This window comes from Dipodomys merriami, unplaced genomic scaffold (genome assembly GCF_024711535.1).
Source record: "Dipodomys merriami isolate MVZ:Mamm:240054 unplaced genomic scaffold, mDipMer1.0.p SCAF_26, whole genome shotgun sequence".
In the NCBI taxonomy this organism is placed as follows: Eukaryota; Metazoa; Chordata; class Mammalia; order Rodentia; family Heteromyidae; genus Dipodomys; species Dipodomys merriami.
Genome location: NW_027204048.1, coordinates 9,653,456 through 9,672,859, shown reverse-complemented (window position 1 = coordinate 9,672,859; position 19,404 = coordinate 9,653,456). Strand labels below are relative to the sequence as shown.

Below are 19,404 nucleotides of genomic sequence, written 5' to 3'. Positions count from 1 at the left end.
GTGCCTTTCCATAGGGGCCCTTCAGAAATATTAGTTACAAGCTGTAATATACTCCATCTCTCCACTTCCATGTTTTCTTATTTAAAACATTATGTATCTGTATCTCTGTAACATTGGATCGAGCTGTTGAAGCTCTGTGGTCAAGGTAGGATGAAGACTAATTTCTTGCTAATTGAATAAAGAAATCGTTGGTCACATCAAGATAATCAAGGTAGTTCAATAGTAAAGGGAAAAAAAACTTACTGAGTACCTCCCTTGGAAATAACTACAATTAAATGTATTCCTATATTCTTCACTCCATTCTGCTGAGTCTCTTAATCCAATTTCTGGATTTTTTAAACTCCCTTTGACTTTTGTTAATCCAACTTTTAGACTTGCGGGGGATGAAAGAAACTATGACTTCTAAAAAGCACTACTTTGGATAAGGCACTGCATTGTAAATTTTGTATATATCCCTTATTCAATTTTCACAAATCTGCAAGGTAACAGTAGTTCTCTTCATATTACGTAAGCACAGTGAATCAGTATTTAAACTCAGGTTCAATTAATTCATAAGCCCTACTGCTTATACTAGACCAACTTGATTTTCACATTCTTGACTAACTTTTTGCTTTCTCTGGATTTTCATCAAGTGCTTTGGATTTTGTTTTGTTTGTTTAAGTTTCTTTTGAGCTGGTTTCACTATATAGCCTAGGCGAATCTGCAACTCCCAAGTGCCAGAATTATAGTCATGCAACACCACATCTAGCTTTTTAAAAAAAAAAAAATTATTGTAAAGGTGATAAACAGGGGGATTATGTTACATAAGGTAATCAGTATATTTCTTTTAAATACTGTTACCCCCTCCCTCATTTCCCCCACTTACTACTCCCCTCTCCCTTCCCCTCCAAGTCATAAGTTCATTTCCAACATAGTGAGTTAAGTATCATTGTTGCATTAGCTCATACTTTGTCCTGATTTTTTAATCACATATTTTCAAAGTGCATATCTAACATGGACTATATTATACCTTAACAAAAGTGAACTTTATTTGTATAATCACAAATTTGAAATGTACTTGCAATTTCTAATATATCTCAAAAATGTCTTAAAATACCTATGAGCTACATGTAACATCTTTAGTGACGAGTGTGAAAATAACCTATAATCACTTTCAAAAGCAATTACTAACATAGTTTAATAGACTATGATGTAGACTTGAAACCTGGTAGAGATAGATATATGGATAAATATATATATTACTATATATATTCTACACAGATTTTCTATATAGTCAATACATGTTTTCTACATATTCTATACCAACGTATCTATATATCTAGATATTCTATATAGATTAAACAGATATAATATCTATATTGATATATTCTATATATAGACTATAGAATTTATCTATCTATATTATTCTATATCTATTTATATGGGTATACATAGATATTTCCATCTATACAGGTATATACAGATACTCTACATATAGATTCTATATCGATGCTATTATTCTATATCTATATAGAGATAGTTCTATAGCTACAGAATCTATATAGAGATCTATCTATATATTTATATAGATATAGAATAAGATAGATTCTATATCAATAGAATTTATATATAGAATATATAGATATTTACATGTCTATGTAGATATAGAATCCATATATCTAAATAATCTATATATAGAATATCTATATATCCATATAGATATAGAATTCTACATAGACTCTAGAATATCTATATAGAGAATATCTATCTATATAGATATATCCTAGATAGATCTATTGATATATAGATCTATCTATAGATATTACATAGATATATGTAGATATATAGATCTATCTATAGATAATATAGATCTACAGATAATAGATAGATCTATATATAGATATCTATGATATCTATAGATAGATAGACAGATAGATCTACAGATATATATAGATAGATCTACCTGAAGATCTATCTATCTATCTATCTATCTGTAGATCTATCTGTAGATCTATCTATATATATCTGTAGATCTATATATCTATATAATACCTATATAATATCTATAGATTTATATATCTATATAATATCATAGATCTATATAATATCTATCTATAGATAGATCTATATATCTATATATTAGATATACAATTATATCTCTATAATAGATATATAATCTATATATGTAGATATAGAGCTATAGATATATGTGTAATATATAATTTTCCCTTATATTAAAATTTTCCTATATATCTATGTAATAGATATAATAGATATATCCTGTATATAGATAGATCTATATATCTATCTATATCTATATATTTATAGGATATAGATATGCCTATATATCTAAATAGGTACACACTAAATATTCTTTAGTAAACAACTACCCTTTCTCGTATTAGAGACCAGAAATAACATACCAAACATTTGTCTGTAGTCCACCACAGAATTTAATGACCTGCTTTAAGGACAATTTCCTTGAATCAAAGTCAACTTTTCTATAATTTAAGCTCACTCTATTCAGGTTTTGGCTTTCAAGGAAGTGACTAAATATCTATATACCTGCTATTATGCTCACTTTTTTGGTAAATTTTTGGGGGGTTTTGCTGCTGTTGTTGTTATTTTGCCAGTTGGGGCTTGAACCCAGGGCCTTGTCACTGTCCTGAGCCTCTCTGTCCTCAAAGCTAGCATTCTACCACTTGATTGAGCCAGTAGTTTGTTGGAGATAGAAGTTCCATGGTGACTTTTCTTCCCAAGTAGGCTTCGAACCACTATCCTCAGCTCTCAGCCTCCTGAGTAGCTAGGATAACAGGTATGAGCCACCAAGGCCCGGCAATAAAGTGTTTTAAAAGCATGAAGAGAAATAGAAATTAATTTGAAAACAGGTAATAAGTCTCTCATTTCACTTCTCCTAGATAAAGTAAGAAGTTTCTATGACTTGCATCTTTGCTTATAACTTTTCAGTCCTTATTTTTGCCATACTTTCCAATACACCTCCATGTCCAAAATAAACTGTGAGAGAGAATTAAACATTATTAGTTTAGAGTATTTAGCACCCTAAACCACAATGACTAGATCTAAGAAAAGCAGTCATTGTCAGCTTGATGGTATTAAATTCTAGTCATACTCATTTAAAGGTATGAACTTACTAACCTATATCCAATTTGTAGAATACTATGATTTGAGTCTAAACAATTATGTTGAATTTGTGTATTTAATACCTAATTTTGATTGAATTTCAGGTAGTTTTGATGATTCACAAGCCAAAATTTTTCCAAATTGTCACAAGACTTAAATACACATTTTGATAGTGAAAACATATTTCAGAATTTATTATATCAAAGACAAAATTCTGTACTTCAGTGAAGAAAATATTTCTAGACAATATTACTTACAATGGCTAACATAGCCTAGAATTGTCAAAGGCCTTTAAACAGACAGCAGCTAAGGAAACTCACTTTTAAGAAACCAATAAACAAGTGCAAAGGGATGGTGTTATAAAACCCAAGAAACAAATAAAATCATATTAAAAAATAATGATAGAAGCTGAGTGTGGTGACTCATGCCTGTAATCTTACCCACTTGAGAGGCTGAGATCAGGTGGATGGATCAATGTTCAAAGCAAGCCTATACAAAGAGTTTATAAGAACCCTACCCCTGTTCCCATCTCAGCAGCAGTAAGTGCCTATTATCCCAGATGCAGTAGGAAATATAAATAAGAAGACTGGTTCAGGATAGCCCAGGCAAAAAGAAAGACCCTATCTAAAAAACAGAGCAAAAAGGGCAAAGAGAACAGCATAAGTGGTAGAGCACCTGCTTAGAAAGCACAGAGCACCGAGTTCAAACCTGAGTACCACCAAAAATAAATACATACAATTTACACGTAGATATTATATACTTAATATGAATGGTTTGCATTTTTATTTTTATATTTTATGTGTATACTTTTTAAAACATTGTACACTTTGGAAACAAACCACCAATAGCACTTGTAAAAAGTTAGTATGACTCTGTTTTGGAATTATTACTTGAAAAGAAAAATGCGGAGTCTAAAGAGGTATAAAATGTTGACTATCACTTCTAGTAAATTACAGGGGAAAAAAAATGAGAGACACAGTTGGCTATTCTTAATTTATGCTTGCACAAAGGGCAGGTCTATAGAACATTGGCTTTAAAATCCTTTCCCCCAGAAATGTTATTCAGAGCCCTAACTGAAGATATTTTATGACTCCCTAAGAAAGTTAAAAGAATTTGTACTTTATTTCCTGATAAAGATGATTAGATCTCTTATACTATAGCTCATATACATAAACCCAGGTATTTCTTACAGATCATGTTGTGATGCATTTAGCATAAAGCTAATTGTCTTTTTAAAAATTCCATATACATAACAAAATTTTGAGAAAATATAGACAAAATTTTGAAACACCTAGTGAAGAATCTTTACAGAGCTACAGATTTGAAGAGCAGTGAAGGGTGTAATTCCAACTTATTTATCTCAAGCTTTTATCTCTTATCTAGTAGATTACATATTGATCTTCTCATGGACCACATAAACTCAGACCACTTAAACACAAAAAGTGCACATACCAAAATGAAAGAAAGAACTATATAGTCCCTGGGAAGGCATATATATTATATTTCATTGCCACAGATTTCACTGGAAATAAACATGCAGTGTTTCTAGAATCATGAAATAAACTCAAAAAAAAATAGGGTTTTTTTAAGGCAAGGTTCTGTTTTTGTTTTTGTTTTTGTTTTGTCGGCCGTCAGGTTTGAACCCTAGGCCTGGGTGCTCTCCCTGACCTCTTCAGCTCAAGGCAAGTGCTCTACCACTTGAGCCACAGTGCCACTTCCAACAAATAGGTTTTCAAGATCAATTAGTTAGGCCAGGAGGATAATTTAGTGCTACAGTGTTTGCCAACCATTCATGAAGAGAAAGAATAAATAAAAGTTAAAAAAGTAAATTTTTTAACATTTTAAATTATTGATTGTATCCTCTTACAAAAAATGTTAACCAAAGGGTTTTCTTAAAATACTAATTTTAATCATATAAGCTTCATTCTAAAAAAAGAAATGGCAAATTAGGAATTTCTTAGCCTGAATGACTGGTGAATGCATTTCAATTATTTTTTTACTACAAGAAAGCAATAGGATGCAACCATTATCTCAAAGACCAATGATGATGAGCAGCTTGTAAGTACTCACACACACTGTGCCTCTCCTTCCTGGATGTACCTCTTCCCCAACCCACCCCCACATACATCCTTATAGCCCTGTTCCTTTCACCTTTCTGAATGCCAGGGGAAGGTCTCTCTTTAAAATATTGTTTGCAGTGGAAGCAGAAGTTCACACAACCAAACCGTTGCATCTTCCTATAACCAGCCTATTGTTAGGTAGGAGAATTATGACATCAGAAGTTATGTTAGCCACTTACTCTACCAAGTAGTTGAGATTCACTGGGCCCCATGTTACCATCTCATTGGCTGAATTTTGTAAGAGTAACAGCCAGTATGTTTCTCTACCTTTAATGAAACATGCTCTGATACATGCTTGATATCTGTTAATCTATAAAATCACTATGGAAATGCATGGAAAGTATATACTTATTTGACTATGAATCTGATATAGCAGATTCAGACATTATGCAGGGTGAAACATGAAAACTAAAAAGAGACAAAGAAAGACTAACAGGCTCATTATTCATACTCTCAATCTCCCTAAACTCCCTGAAAATGTCCCATTAGAAGGTTAAATGCTCTTTCTCACTGTTTACCTGTAAGATCTGCTGATAACTTTTATTCTTATTATTCAGTGGTCATGAGATTTGAAATCAGGGCTTGACTCATGCTAGGGAGACAGTACTATCTGAGCCATAGCCTGTTATTTTTTCAGATAAGGTCTTGTTTTGCTAGCCCAAAGCTAGCCTTGCACTGTGATCTTCCTAACCATGCCTCTAACTAGCTGAATCACAGTCACAAACCACGATTCCTTGCTTGTTTATTGAGATAGTGTCACTAACTTTTTGCTGTTGGCCTATAACCATAATCCTCCTGGATCCCTGTTCATGGAGTAGCTAGAATTCCCCCCCCCCCCAGTCTTGGGGCTGTAAACTCAGGGCCTGGGCACTGGTCCTGAGCTCCTTTTGCTCAAGGCTAGCACTCTACAACTTGAGCCACAGCACTGCTTCCGGCTTTTTCTATGTATGTGATACTGAGGAACTGAATCCAGGGTTTCATGCTTGCTAGGCAAGCACTCTACCACTGAGCCATATTCCCAGGCCGGCTATAATACTTCTAAATGTATGCCTTTAATCCTAATTGAGGCAAGGGGCAAAGAGGAAGAGTGTAGGTGATTAGGCAGAAAAGTTATCTTATATAGTACCACAGAAAACCAGGTTCTATATTTTTAAATAAGAGCTATATTGACACAATAATGTAAAAAACAGCAATCTAATCGTTTCCTCTAAAGCACACATAAAAGTGAAAAAAATAAAGTGCCTTACCATGTTATTGTCAACCATCAAGAAAAACCTGTAAATACATATATATGTACACACACACACACACACACACACACACACACACACACACACACACACACACACACACACACACACACACACACACATATAACATTTTCTTGCTCCATTCATCTACTGAGGGGCATCTGGGTTGGTTCCATATCTAGCTATGGTGAATAATGCTGTGATAAACATAGTTATGCTGGTAGCTTTAGTATGGCCTAGTTTGTGATCATTTGGGTAAATGCCCAAAAGTGGATTGCTGGATCACAGGGGAGCTCTATGTGTCTTTTGAGGAACCTCCATACTGCTTTCCAAAGTGGCTGAACAAGTTTACACTCCCACCAACAATGCAGTAAGGTTCCCTTTTGACCACATCCCCTCCAGCATCTGTTGTTATTAGATCTCTTCATTATAGCCATTCTAACTGGGGTGAGGTGGAATCTGAATGTTATTTGATTTGCATTTCTTTTATGACTAGAGAAATTGAGCATTTCTTCTTGTGTCTATTGCCCATTCTTATTTCCTCTTCAGAGAATTCTCTCTTTAAGTCTTTAGGCAATTGTTTGAGGATTTGTTGTTGGGGATTTAATTTTTTGAGTTTTAAATGTATTTTAGATATGAGGCCCTTGTCTGATGTATGCCTAGTAAAGATCTTCCAATGTGTGGGTTTTCTATTGATCTTGCTAACTATGTCCTTTGCCATGCAGAAGCTCTGCAGTTTCATGCAATCCCTTTGTCCAACCTTGGAAAAAAATAAGTGAAGTAAACCAGACCCAAAGAAACATAGGTCCCATGAACTAGTATACATCTAGAATAATCTTACCAGACTAGCAGAAAAGGTCAAAAGCTATGTACATATGACCATAAAAGATGGTAAGCAAAATGAACCCCACGATAGGGACGCAAGAGGTTTTATCTTTGTCACTGTTGTTTTTAATGTACTATGTGACTTTTTTGTTTCTTTTGTATGTTCTTCTCCCACGGTATAACCCCTGTTTTCATTGTATTTGATGCCAGTGCCCTGCATCTTGTATATACATTTTTCTAATTTGGAGAAGGGAAGGGAAATAACAAAATGCTGAAACAAGGATACAGGTTGACCCATTGTAACAATGAGATGTACAAGACACTATGTTGAAAATGAACTTTACAATTTGGGTTGGGGGGGGTAGGGTGGATTTGGGGAAGTAGGGAAGGAAGGGATGGTAGGGGAAAAACAAAAGGAGGGGGTAACAATGCTCGATAGGAAATGTACCCATTACCTTACTCATGTAAATGTAACCCCTCTGTACAGTATCTTTACAATAATATATATAAATAAAAAAGTAATTCTAATACCCTATTGTATGTACATAGTTCATAGTTGGTGGAGGACATGTGATCGAATAACCTCAAATTCTTCTCATGAGCCAAACTCAATATGTTCTCTAACATAAAATTCCAGAATGACCAAGTGAACTAAAATACTAAAAGTTTATTAGGTTAACATTAAAAGTAAATTCCTAGAAATCTACAATCACAGCTTAAATTATAGAGTGTAAATGAATAATGCCATACACTTAAATTGTTTTAAGTCATTAAATGATCATATACTTTTAAATTTATTTAGTCATAAGAGGTTATTGTTGATTTTTTCAGAAGACAGAACATCTACTTTTCAAAGAATTAAGTTAAAAAATAAACTTTATTTTAATAATCCAGAAAAGTATTAAGTGAGGAAAAATAATGAAGAAAAATTATTCTTTAAAAAAATGTACTTTTTAACTAAGAAGACCAAAGAGGACATAATTCCAGAAAACATTGTGCTAACTTTTTATTTAAGGAAACAAGAGTAAGAGTGACTTTTCAGCTGACATGCATTCCTCATTCCTTAAAAATAGTATGATTTATTACTTAAAGCAAGCAAAAGAAATGCATGAAGAAGTCACAAGGCTGAGGAAATTAATAAGATATATACATGGGTTTACCCAATTTCATAGAATATTTATTTAAGGAAATCTGATTTGAGGGGTCTGAAGAACAGGAAAAATTTCTTTGAAACAAATGCTCTTTCTTGGCTAATAAAGTAAATTTAAAGTGACACTGATATAAAAACATATACTTATTATTGGTTTAAATCTGTTCATACCTTTTCTTTGCCCTGAATTTGGCCATGATACTAGAGATTAGTCAACTCTAAGCAGCAACATAGCTGCCTAGCATGATATAATTTTGTTTGTTTTCATTTTTCTTTTAAGGTAGAGGTGACATTAGTGACAGTTGCCATAAATTTTTATATTGGTCCATTAAATGTAGAAAAATAACAAAGTAAACAGGCACAGCTGAGTATATATGAACAGGCAACAGTCTAAATACACATATTTGGGGTAACCTAAACAAGACAAGGCAAAGATCATTAAAATAATCACAGGTGTTTGCTGTGTATTTAGATGATTACAAGTCAGAGCAGCAAAAGTAAAAAAAATATACACTAATTAACACATCTAATTTCTCAGAAAGGATTTGGCTATCTTAACTCCATTAATAGATTTTCCTATTACACTGTTATTGCAAATGCACTATATTTTCTGACATGGTATGACTGTACATATTTATTATTAAAAAATTTATTTCATAACAATTCTAGGAACATGACTATACCTACCTGCAATTATATATTTATTTTTTTAAGTCTCCTTTAATCCTAATCCTTTTTTCCCATGATCCTCTCTTACATCTGCCTTGTGAATATTAAGAAAGCCTGGGTTCACCGACAGTTCATTATGTTCTAAACAGTTTGCAAATGAAGCCACATTTTTCAGCACCTACTCACTGTTCCCCAACATACTGTAATACTACCACAATTACAATCTTTTCCCTAAAAATCAATTACAGGTTTTTTGTTTTTTGTCTTAGTTGAGACTGGGACTTGAACTTAGTACCTGATAATTTTGCTCATTGGCTGGTGCTCTATCAACTGAACCATGCCTCAAATCCCACCAAATCCTTCATTTTGAAATCATTGCACTTTCTTATCAAGTTTGTGAAAGGAAGTTTGTCTTTGCCATTCAACATTTTAATCTTAAAATCCAAATAACATTTTTAAACCTGTTTATGTATACAATTATTCATTTTTGTTGATCCTTATTTAATTATAAAATTTTATATTACAATAATTTATATTATAATCTAAGCTACATGATTATAATATGTTCATATAATTCATCTTGTAATATAATTTTAATGCTTTATATTTAAAATTTAACAAACATGGTCCTCACCCACAAGCAAAATGTTCTTTCCCTAATATCCAAAGATTTACATTGGCTTCCCCATAATTTATTTTTCTTGGTTTTTTCTATATCCTGTGACTTTACTTTCATTTCTGGCAAAATTATAACGTATTTCCCTGACCTTTTAACAGAAGCAATACTAATTGGTTGGCAAGGTGCTAGGTGACAATGCTAAAGAACACAATAGTGAGTAACACAGAGTTGTTTTTATTCTACCTGCTCCCAGATAATGTCCTAACTTTGTCAGTGTCTCTGCAATTCTCTTGAAACACATTTTTCTTTCATTATTTTAATTCTCATTTTTGGTATCCCACAAATAATAGTCAAAAGTGTTCTTTGTTACCATGCCAAATGGTCACTTCCAGCATTACCTTGTGAGTAGGCAAGAGAGGTCATCATCGTCTTGGCTCTTGAATTTTTCAGTCTGATATAGCCCATCAGGCTGAGTGCCTCCTGGAAGGAAATCAGTCTATCCAGCCCAAGCTGTCTGTGGAGTCCTCTAAACTCTATCTCAGAGGATTCCCAAGATTTCAAGTTAAAGAGCCAGGGGCTATCCTTCCCCGAACAGAAGGAAATGCAGACATATCCACCTCTAGGCCTCAGGGGTGTCAAGAGACACCCCGCAAAAATGGAACAAGGCTGCTTTGGGGATGGGCACCCGGAGCACGCTATGGCCAAGAAAAGGAAGTAGGCCACAGAACATTGCCACTGTTCTAGAACAGAACTCCTGAAAAATCTGAGAATGCTAAATCATCATCCACCTCACCATAAAGCCAGACTGGAGATTTAATCATATTTTATTTAACTGTTTCTTAGCTGATTTCCTAAATTCAATCAGGCAGAAATAGAATTAGTGAACTTCCAGTTGTAGTCTTCCCCTTATTAATGTGAGGGATGGTTTGGGTTCCTACATCTTACTTCCACTAATATTTTCCCCAGTCCCACTAAAGAATGATTATAACAGCAGCATTAGTCATAGTACTACTGAAATGATACACTGAAAGTGCCATTCACTAGTCTATTCTATAATAAAATCCCACTGGCTATTGTTATTTGTGTATTATTCATGAATTGAAAGTAAAACATAACAGGATTCCAACCAAGGTATCTCTGAATCAAATCCAAATCTTCACCCTATACTTCCCTTCAAACAATGGAAGGGTTTATCTGACTTCAGAACCAAATTCTGTTAACATATCCTACACAGATCTGCTAGATTAATCTTCCTCAAGGCCACTTTCATCCGCATATTTGATCTAATTTTTAAGACTAGTCTAGTTATACTTTAAGCCTGAGTTCCACTCCATTTCACTATTTGCTACTAAATACTAACTGGTCACCAAAATCATACATGATATATACAACCCCATGCTCACAGCCACCATACCTACAAAACAATACAGAGACCCATGTTATGTATGACTAAACACCTTCCTGAATGCTTCATTAACTACTCAAATCTGGAATCTTTTTTCTTCAGTGTCTCTACACCCTCATCCTATTGATACTCTCTCAATAAGCTATGGACTTAGCACAGTAAGAACCGCAAGATTCATCTTTTGACTTCAAATCACTTTCTGGAGTTAATTTTATTGGAAGGCATTACCTAAGACTAATATCCTACCTTGATTATATCTCCATCAACTTTAGTGTCAAGTTTGTAGAATATAATGAGAATGTTCTTTTTTATGATAGAGGTTTTGGTCTTATAATCTATTTTTGGGGGTGGAGGGGTTGTTGTTGTGTTTTTGTTTTTGTTTTGCCAGTCCTGGGGCCTAAACTCTTGACCTGGCGCTGTCCCTCAGCTCTTGAGCTCAAGGCTAGCCCTCTACCATTTGAGCCACAGTGCCACTTAGGCTTTTTCTGCTTATGTGGTACTGAGGAATTGAACCCAGGGCCTCATGCATGCAAGGCAAGCACTCTACCACTGAGCCACCTTCCCAGCCTAATCTATTGATATTTAATTCATTTATATCTTAATTTTTGGGAGCCCCAAAACTATAAAGTACTATATTGTCATATGCATTATCAATAATTAACAACTAACTACTAACCCTTTCCTTCTTCATTCCCTAAAAGCCAAACTTGTAGTTTCTACTCACTTCTATGGCATAATATCTTCAGCATGGCTAGTCTCGTTAGCTATGTGACATCCTAACTGCAGTTAAGAGGTGAGCAACTTTAGCCTTTTCAAGTTGACAAGGACAGGCCTCAATACATCATAAAACTGACAGATAACAGCTATTCACTAGTTAATTTTAAAATGGCAATACCATTTCTCTCTTACACAAAACAAAGTGGCAGGAAAAGCCCTTACCAATAGTGAGATTTTAGACTAGGTTTTTGTTTTTAACCTGGTCTCCTTAGGTATGGGAATAATTATGCAACCCAGTTTGCCTTGAATTCATGATCCTCCTTGCCTCTATCTCCCAAGTTCTGTCTGGGATCATAGGCATGGGCTACCTACCACACACAGCTTTGGAAGAGTTTGGACATGTTTGGTAGTCCAGTTCATTCTTATTACCTAGCAATTACTTCAAAGAACTTATTACATTGAAAAAGCACACACTATTTCATGTGTGATCAGTACATATATATGAATATAATATATATAACTATTTTCCCCTAAACTCAATGCAAAGCTCTATAACTGCAATTAGTTCTTAGCTCCTGTTATTTTTCCTTTTGTTTCATTTTGTAATTCCATTGAGTAGTTTTACATTTAAAAAAAAAACTCTTGAATCAAAGTAGTTAAGAAATTTGCTTAAGCAAAATAAGCTGCCAAATGACAAAAACCAAGATTTGAATTCAGGTCTCTCTTATTCAAAAGACTAAGGCTTACTTTGTTTCCTAACAATTCTGTAAGCTAACATCTCCTGCAACATGTATCATACATATATATATATATATATGAATATATATTTAAGCTAAAGAGGCATTCGTATTTGTGCAAGTGGAAGTAGAACAGGAATGCCTCACAGGACATAGTTATATCTTTATAGTAATTTTAGATTCAGAAAAGTGATCACCTTTTAGTAAAATTATGAATCTTGACAAAGAGATTCAGTGAGGAGTCAACTGTATATAAATCTGTTTCATACTGAACCTGTGTTTGGAGGTTTGATTTGGGAATAATAAAATGAGACACACTGCATAACATCACACATCATGATGTAGACGATCAAAAACAAGTCATGAATTGTTATTATGCCTTTGGTCTGGCTATTTTACCGCTAAACTACACGACAGAATAACAGGGCAACAGGGCAGGACTATTCTATATAGGGTTGTATAGTGACCATGTAAGTCACTTCGTAACAAAGCAAGCAAAATCATTGAAGGTAATGAGCCACATTAAAAAATTATCTCTAGAAAGGGAGTTAATTGTTGTGTAAGGGATGCCAAAACTGAAGTTTAAGTTCACTGTGTCTCTACTGGATTAAGGGATAAACATTATTAAATATATTTCAGAAACTAATATCTGGTGATGAAACTTCCAAAACTTTGAGTTATATATGGTAAAGACAATATTTACATAGAACTACAGCCACAACTCAACCTCAGCAGGAAGAAACTTCTTTGGTGAAACCATGTTGGTTTATATGATGCTGAAATCTCTTTTGGTAAGAAGCTAGTGGGTATGTATATTAAGATATTTCAGAGGGAAAATACAACTGTAGGTGAGCTGTTGCTAAAGTAATGTGATGGAACAATCAATCACTGATAAACATCTCTACCTAAAGTATGTTGGGTTTTTTTTTTAATTGTATATATACCATTTACTTGTTTTGTGCCATGAACTTGCTTAAGAGGTTGATTTTACCTTTAGCTAAAGCTGTGTATTTTCTAATCTGTTTAGGGCAGCTGTCAAGTAATCAGAGTAAAGTAGTGCCATTTTAATAAGGAAGTCTTTTAATGAAATATAATAGGTCACAAATACCTAATTTCTGCTCTTTACTGTAATTGCTAGTCTTTACTATAACTGCCACTTTAACAATCTTTTGCAAATGCTGACACAAAAGATGAACAAATCAAGGGTATTAGCATGTGTGTATATTTACAGCTCACTGCTGTCAAAGGCTCAAGTTCCACTCTCAACTCTAGCAGCTATATAAGGATCTGTTTCTTTTGATGAAAACATCATGTTTCAGGTTGTGAATATATCCAAATTAATCTTCTTTTCATGGCCACATTAGCAAACACACACTAAATACTACAAAGAAATAATGTTGACAAAGTTCTATTGCAGTATTACACCTTTACAAGTATCACTACACTTTTACTCTCATCATGAAGAATTGTATTTTACTAGTTTATTCTTTCTTCATAAACAATGATTCCACAAGTTATTATTTTATAATTACAAAAATGTTATATAGTTCAAATAAAATTCTTAAATTCTGGAAGTTCTGTACAAGTGTGAATTTTGTATGAAAATCCACTTATTTCACATTCTTAAAGCCACAAAGACTTGCTGAAAGAAAAGGGGATCGCAAAAAAAAAAAAAAAAAAAAAAGCACAAATAGGACTCTTTATTTTTAAGTACATTATTCTTAATACAATTCAAATTTAAGTTTATGGAAAACTCTTTAAGAAATTACACTGAAAAGCTTCTTTAGATGACAATTCTTTTAGGTTTTTTTTTGTTGTTTTTTTGAGCACCTTATTAGCCAGTGGCTGTTGTAAACTTGTTAATATCACTGCTATTTTAAGACTAGAAGTCCTATGTACAAACAGTACTAGTTTTATTAGAAGTTTGCCAAACTTTGAAAAGCTAAGCTTCCCCAAATCAAACCAGCTTATTGTGAAAAGAAAACCATGACAACTGCTTGTACCTCTTGCTTTATTATCACATCCGGCCTGGTCACTCTTAGAAATTCAATCTATTATGGTTGCTGGGAGTCTGTTGCTGTGCAACCTAAAAGGGTATGCTGTGCTTTCAGGCTAAAGAGTGCTAATAAACCTGTAGGCTTCCCTCTATGGGGCTGACCAGTGTGTTTAAAGGGCTCAATACTTTTCAAGAGTGATCGGCCCATAATTCAAGACATATCCTATTAAAAACAAGTCACACTGAGAGATTTCTAACAAAGGGACAAAATGCTAAGCATACACTAATATTCAAAATGTATCCTCAAATACCTAATTTGGTAAAATAAACAAAACACAGATTATGATCTACAATTCAATTAGAACGTTTTTCTTTCCAGTCCCCTAAGAAAGTTTTACTTTCCAGTCTCCTAAAAGATATAAGGGATGTATATTATGAACTGAGCAAGTGTTTGAGGGGAGGGAAGTATAGTATTAAGCACTTTCAACTTGATTTAATTAAAGAAAAAAACTTTTTTTGTATTTATAGTATTTATTGTATTTATAGTAACTCCAGTAATACAAAAATAAACTTAGACACCCACTGTCATGAACTTTAGTAGAAGTAAAATTTTAAAAAGGCAAAATAATTCCAATGTCATTTTAATATAAAAAAAATCACATGCTTTTTTGTTTTCCCTTGTTCTGTATGGATTTTATATTAATTGTAAAGCCTATCATTATAAACATTTTAATGAGTAATATTTAATAAGTTATTCATACAGATTTATACAATAGAATAAATGCATTACCTGAATATAAATAAGAAAAGAGAAGCATGGAGTCTAATAATAAAATACTGCTAAGGAACCAGTATGAAACAATTTGAAAAGTTGCAAGGGCTAGGAAAAGCTGCTGAACTTCTTTAAAAGAAGCAACTGTATTAAGTTATTTTCTTATAAATGACAGGCCTTTGTCATAGAATATTTGAAGAGAAAGATGAAGCTTAATGGAAAATAAGATTTAACCATAATTATCCTAACTATAGAAATCTCTCCAGAATCATCTAAGAATATTTTGGCTATGTTAATACTGCCTGCAGCTTCTTGATGTTAGAACTACTTTTTTAAGTAGATATTTTTTCTATATTCATGGCAACTTTTAGCCCTTTGACGTAACCAGTCTGAACTGGGCATGCTTTAATCAGTCAACTGCGCCACCTTATCCTTTTTTTTTTTTTTTTAAGAGCCATGGTTATATATTCTTCAATAGTTGTTGTTTTGGCTGGTTTTGTTGTTGTTTTTTTTTCCTCACCAAGCACCATAGAAGCAGAGTACAGGAAATTGTTTCTCTAACAGTACCTAGAAGCAACAAACAGAGGAATGTGGAATTGTCTAAAAAGGAGAGCTGAAGCAGACTGAGAAAGTACAAAGGCAACTAAAGAGCTCAGACAGAGTTGAGAGGATGAGTTGGTTGGCCAAGAAGTTTTAGAATTAGCCTGGCTCTAAGCAAACCAAAGAGCAGAAGAGAGCAAATAGAGAAAGGAGGGGTAGGGAGGGGGGTGAGCGATAAGAATTCATGAGAAAAGAATAATTACAAGAAGAGTTGCATAAAGAAACATTTTACAGATGGAAAGAAAAAAGGAGAAAACAGAATTTATATTCAATATTTTTTATTCTGCTGTCATCTTTCTAAAGGGCACAACCCCTCGGAGAATTGTTTTTTAAAATATTCAGTGATATCAGGAAACATGATGTAAAAAAAAAAAATCAAGTGGTTAGTAATATACAGACTCCACTGAATTTTACAAAGAAGTAATTTAAATATTCCTCAAATCTCATTTTGAAGAAAGAAATTTTAATTCTAATGCTACAGAGTCTGATGTATGAAAATACTTTTTATTAGCTTACATTATTATACAGAGGGGACTTCATTGTCACATTTCCACACATTCACAACATATTTCAAGCAATCATACTGAGAATATTTTCAATTAAAATTTGGAATCCTCAAACAAGACCAAAGCGTGTGCACGTGCGTGTGCACGTATACATATACATACACACACACACACACACACACACACACACACACACCATACAAAAACACAAAGTGACCAATAAAATTATTAAAGTCAAGATTACTTAGGAATATACTATTCAGAGACAGGGGTTCAACTGTTATCCAAGCAGTTGTTTACTAGTTAATTATTAGTCAAAACATTATTAAATTGATTTATTATTAAATTATTCCACTCTGATCCTGAAAAATTTGGCCTCACAGAGTAATTTTCTCTGTGAGAAAAATGGTTATATTAATACTTAGGACCATGTCATATCAAAAATGTTTTTGTTTGTGAAAACAACACAAGGAAGCGTAGATGCAGCACACTAGAAGCATTGTTAAAAAGTGACTTCTGAAATTCACTGGTGCTTCACTCATGTTAAAAAGTAACATATTCAGCTATCCCAATCTACCTCTTCTTTGCAAAGCGATTTTCTTGGATTTATATCACTATCATATTTGATTCATCTCTACATAATTATTTACCCAAGATCATCTTTTAGAAATCAGAGACTACCAATAAATTTTCCATAAATGATGTAAAACAGAGTATGTTTTAGTGTAATTTTCATAATTGATCAAAATTTGTAAGTTCATTAACATGCTACATAAGTAAATTACACGTTCCATAACCAGTGTGAATTCCCATATCTTAGCAAGAAAATCAATATGAGAACCATGAAGATTTCATTTCTTCTGACCAAATATTACCTTATTTTATTTCCTCAATTTATTTCTACCACTTGTCCAGAAACAGACAAAAACATTACTAAGGAGTAAAGGAGTGACTCAAGTGTTAAAAGTCTTCTGCCTAGGAAGCAAGAGGCCCAAGTTCAAGTCCCAGGAACACACACACATACACACACACACACACACACACACACACACACACACACACACACACACACACACACACAAATTAAAGGATGTTTGTGTGTAGTTTTTAATATATGAACCTATATATGAATATATGAAACTATATAGTCAAAAAGCAAATCACTCAAAAACTTAGGTTAACACTTTTTCAACTACTACTATTGTTCTTATAAAAGCATTTTAAAATTTGAAAAAAGTATGGGGTCACTTGACTTTGAAATTCATAATTGAAGGTAATAAAAAAAAGGCATCATGAAATTCACTGTAAATAAATCCATGTGATAAGTTCAGTTTCTATAGCATTGTAAGTGCCAAAAAAAAACCTAACATACCTCACAATTTTTGTGACCAAAAAATCCACAGAAAAACTTTAGAAAACATAAAACACCTAAATAAAAAGAAAGATATTATTTTCTGAAAGAATACTAGCCAATGGTTATTTAGAACCTATATTAAATTTGAACAACTGAATTGAAACTCAAACTCTAAACCCAGAAATATCAAAATTCACAATTGGAAAAGTTAAATGATGGCGAAAAAACTTTCATTCCTTTCACAATTTTTTCTCATACAACACCCAGCCACTAAAGTGATACAACCTGCCCTGCCAGACAGAGCAAGGACTAACCATCTTCTGACTGTTCACCCTCACCCAGGTGCACGGTCTCTTTCTAAAGGCAAAATCTGAGAGAAAAGAGCAATCTGTGAGGTGGGCAACACAGGAATATGACCAAACAAAGTTACCAGGAGCTGTTATCTGTGAAAACACAGTGATACATACATGGGAATACATTTCCTGATTTCACCATGCTGCTGTTGTAACATGCTTAGATTCCTCCTTAACAAAAGAGCTGGAGAGGGGGAGTATGAGAGTAGACTTAATAATCCCTTCGGCTTTACAGTTCACATATTTTCATAAACTAGGGGTGGTACAACCAATTGGTGCTACTAAACTTGGCTTCTTTATTTACTTGAGTCCTTAATGTCAAAAATAACTAGATATTCATGCTCAGCAGAGTGTGGACCACAGGTTGCTAAAATGTGTGCACAGCTGATTCACATCAGATACAAATGCCTGGAATATTTGCAAGTATAATCACTGAACCTGCCTTTAGGCTAGAAACCAGGATTAAACATAAATATTGTATATACAAGCTCAAACAGAGCAAAGTGGTTTTTGTTTTGTTTAAGGATGCACAGGAATATCTACTTCCTTAAATTAAATGTTTTTTGTATGTGTGTTTGTATAGTGGTTCTACAGTTTAAAAGTCTTCTAATAAAATACAGTAGCCTAAAATATGGAACTACATAGCACAATGAATAACAGGCAACTAACACTGAAAATCTGACATTGAACTGAAATAGAAAACATGATTTTGGTATGAGCACAAATAACAGAATACAAGACAATCTTCCTCCATGAGCAACTTTTACTTATGTAAATACCCCTCAAATAGGCCTTTTTGTATATATATAATTTTATAAGCAAATTTAATTCCTAAGCTATGACTAAAAGTGATATGTAATAGATATCTATGCTATCTAAGCAGTAATAGCATCTTACAAGACATAGTAAGAGAATTTTTATCACAGAAGCCATCAGACATAAAGAATCTTTCTCATGCTTAAATTACCTACAAGCCAACTGAGTACAAAAAGACTCAAATTGTAGCCTGGTCAATTCTGATTTCCATGTGCATATTAATTATGAATTTTATACTTCATATATCATGAATAAATTCTTTCATTTTATGAGTTTTAATTACAGTTAAAAATATTTCAAGAGACTCTCCACATTGGAAGTGGGTAGGGTAGACCTGAAGAATTCTGAAAGGGACTTTAGAGCTACAAACAACAAAACCCATATATTTTTGAAGT

At 33.3% G+C, this 19,404-nt stretch overlaps 1 protein-coding gene across 5 annotated transcripts in view; it reads right to left on the bottom strand.

Moving 5' to 3' along the window:
• The window catches only part of Rfx3 (regulatory factor X3), a 239,868-nt gene that overhangs the window by 202,411 nt on the left and 18,053 nt on the right, over nucleotides 1–19,404 (bottom strand). Inside the window, exon 1 of one of the 5 annotated variants that reach the window (XM_070035667.1) lies at nucleotides 10,152–10,409. The exons of 3 other annotated variants lie outside the window; for them this stretch is intronic. In XM_070035667.1, coding sequence (XP_069891768.1) covers nucleotides 10,152–10,218 — 67 coding nt within the window. In that variant the 5' untranslated portion in view covers nucleotides 10,219–10,409. Of the gene's footprint in view, nucleotides 1–5,271; nucleotides 5,363–10,151; nucleotides 10,410–19,404 lie in introns of those variants that run through there. One more of the 5 variants, XM_070035666.1, reaches the window with a different exon arrangement.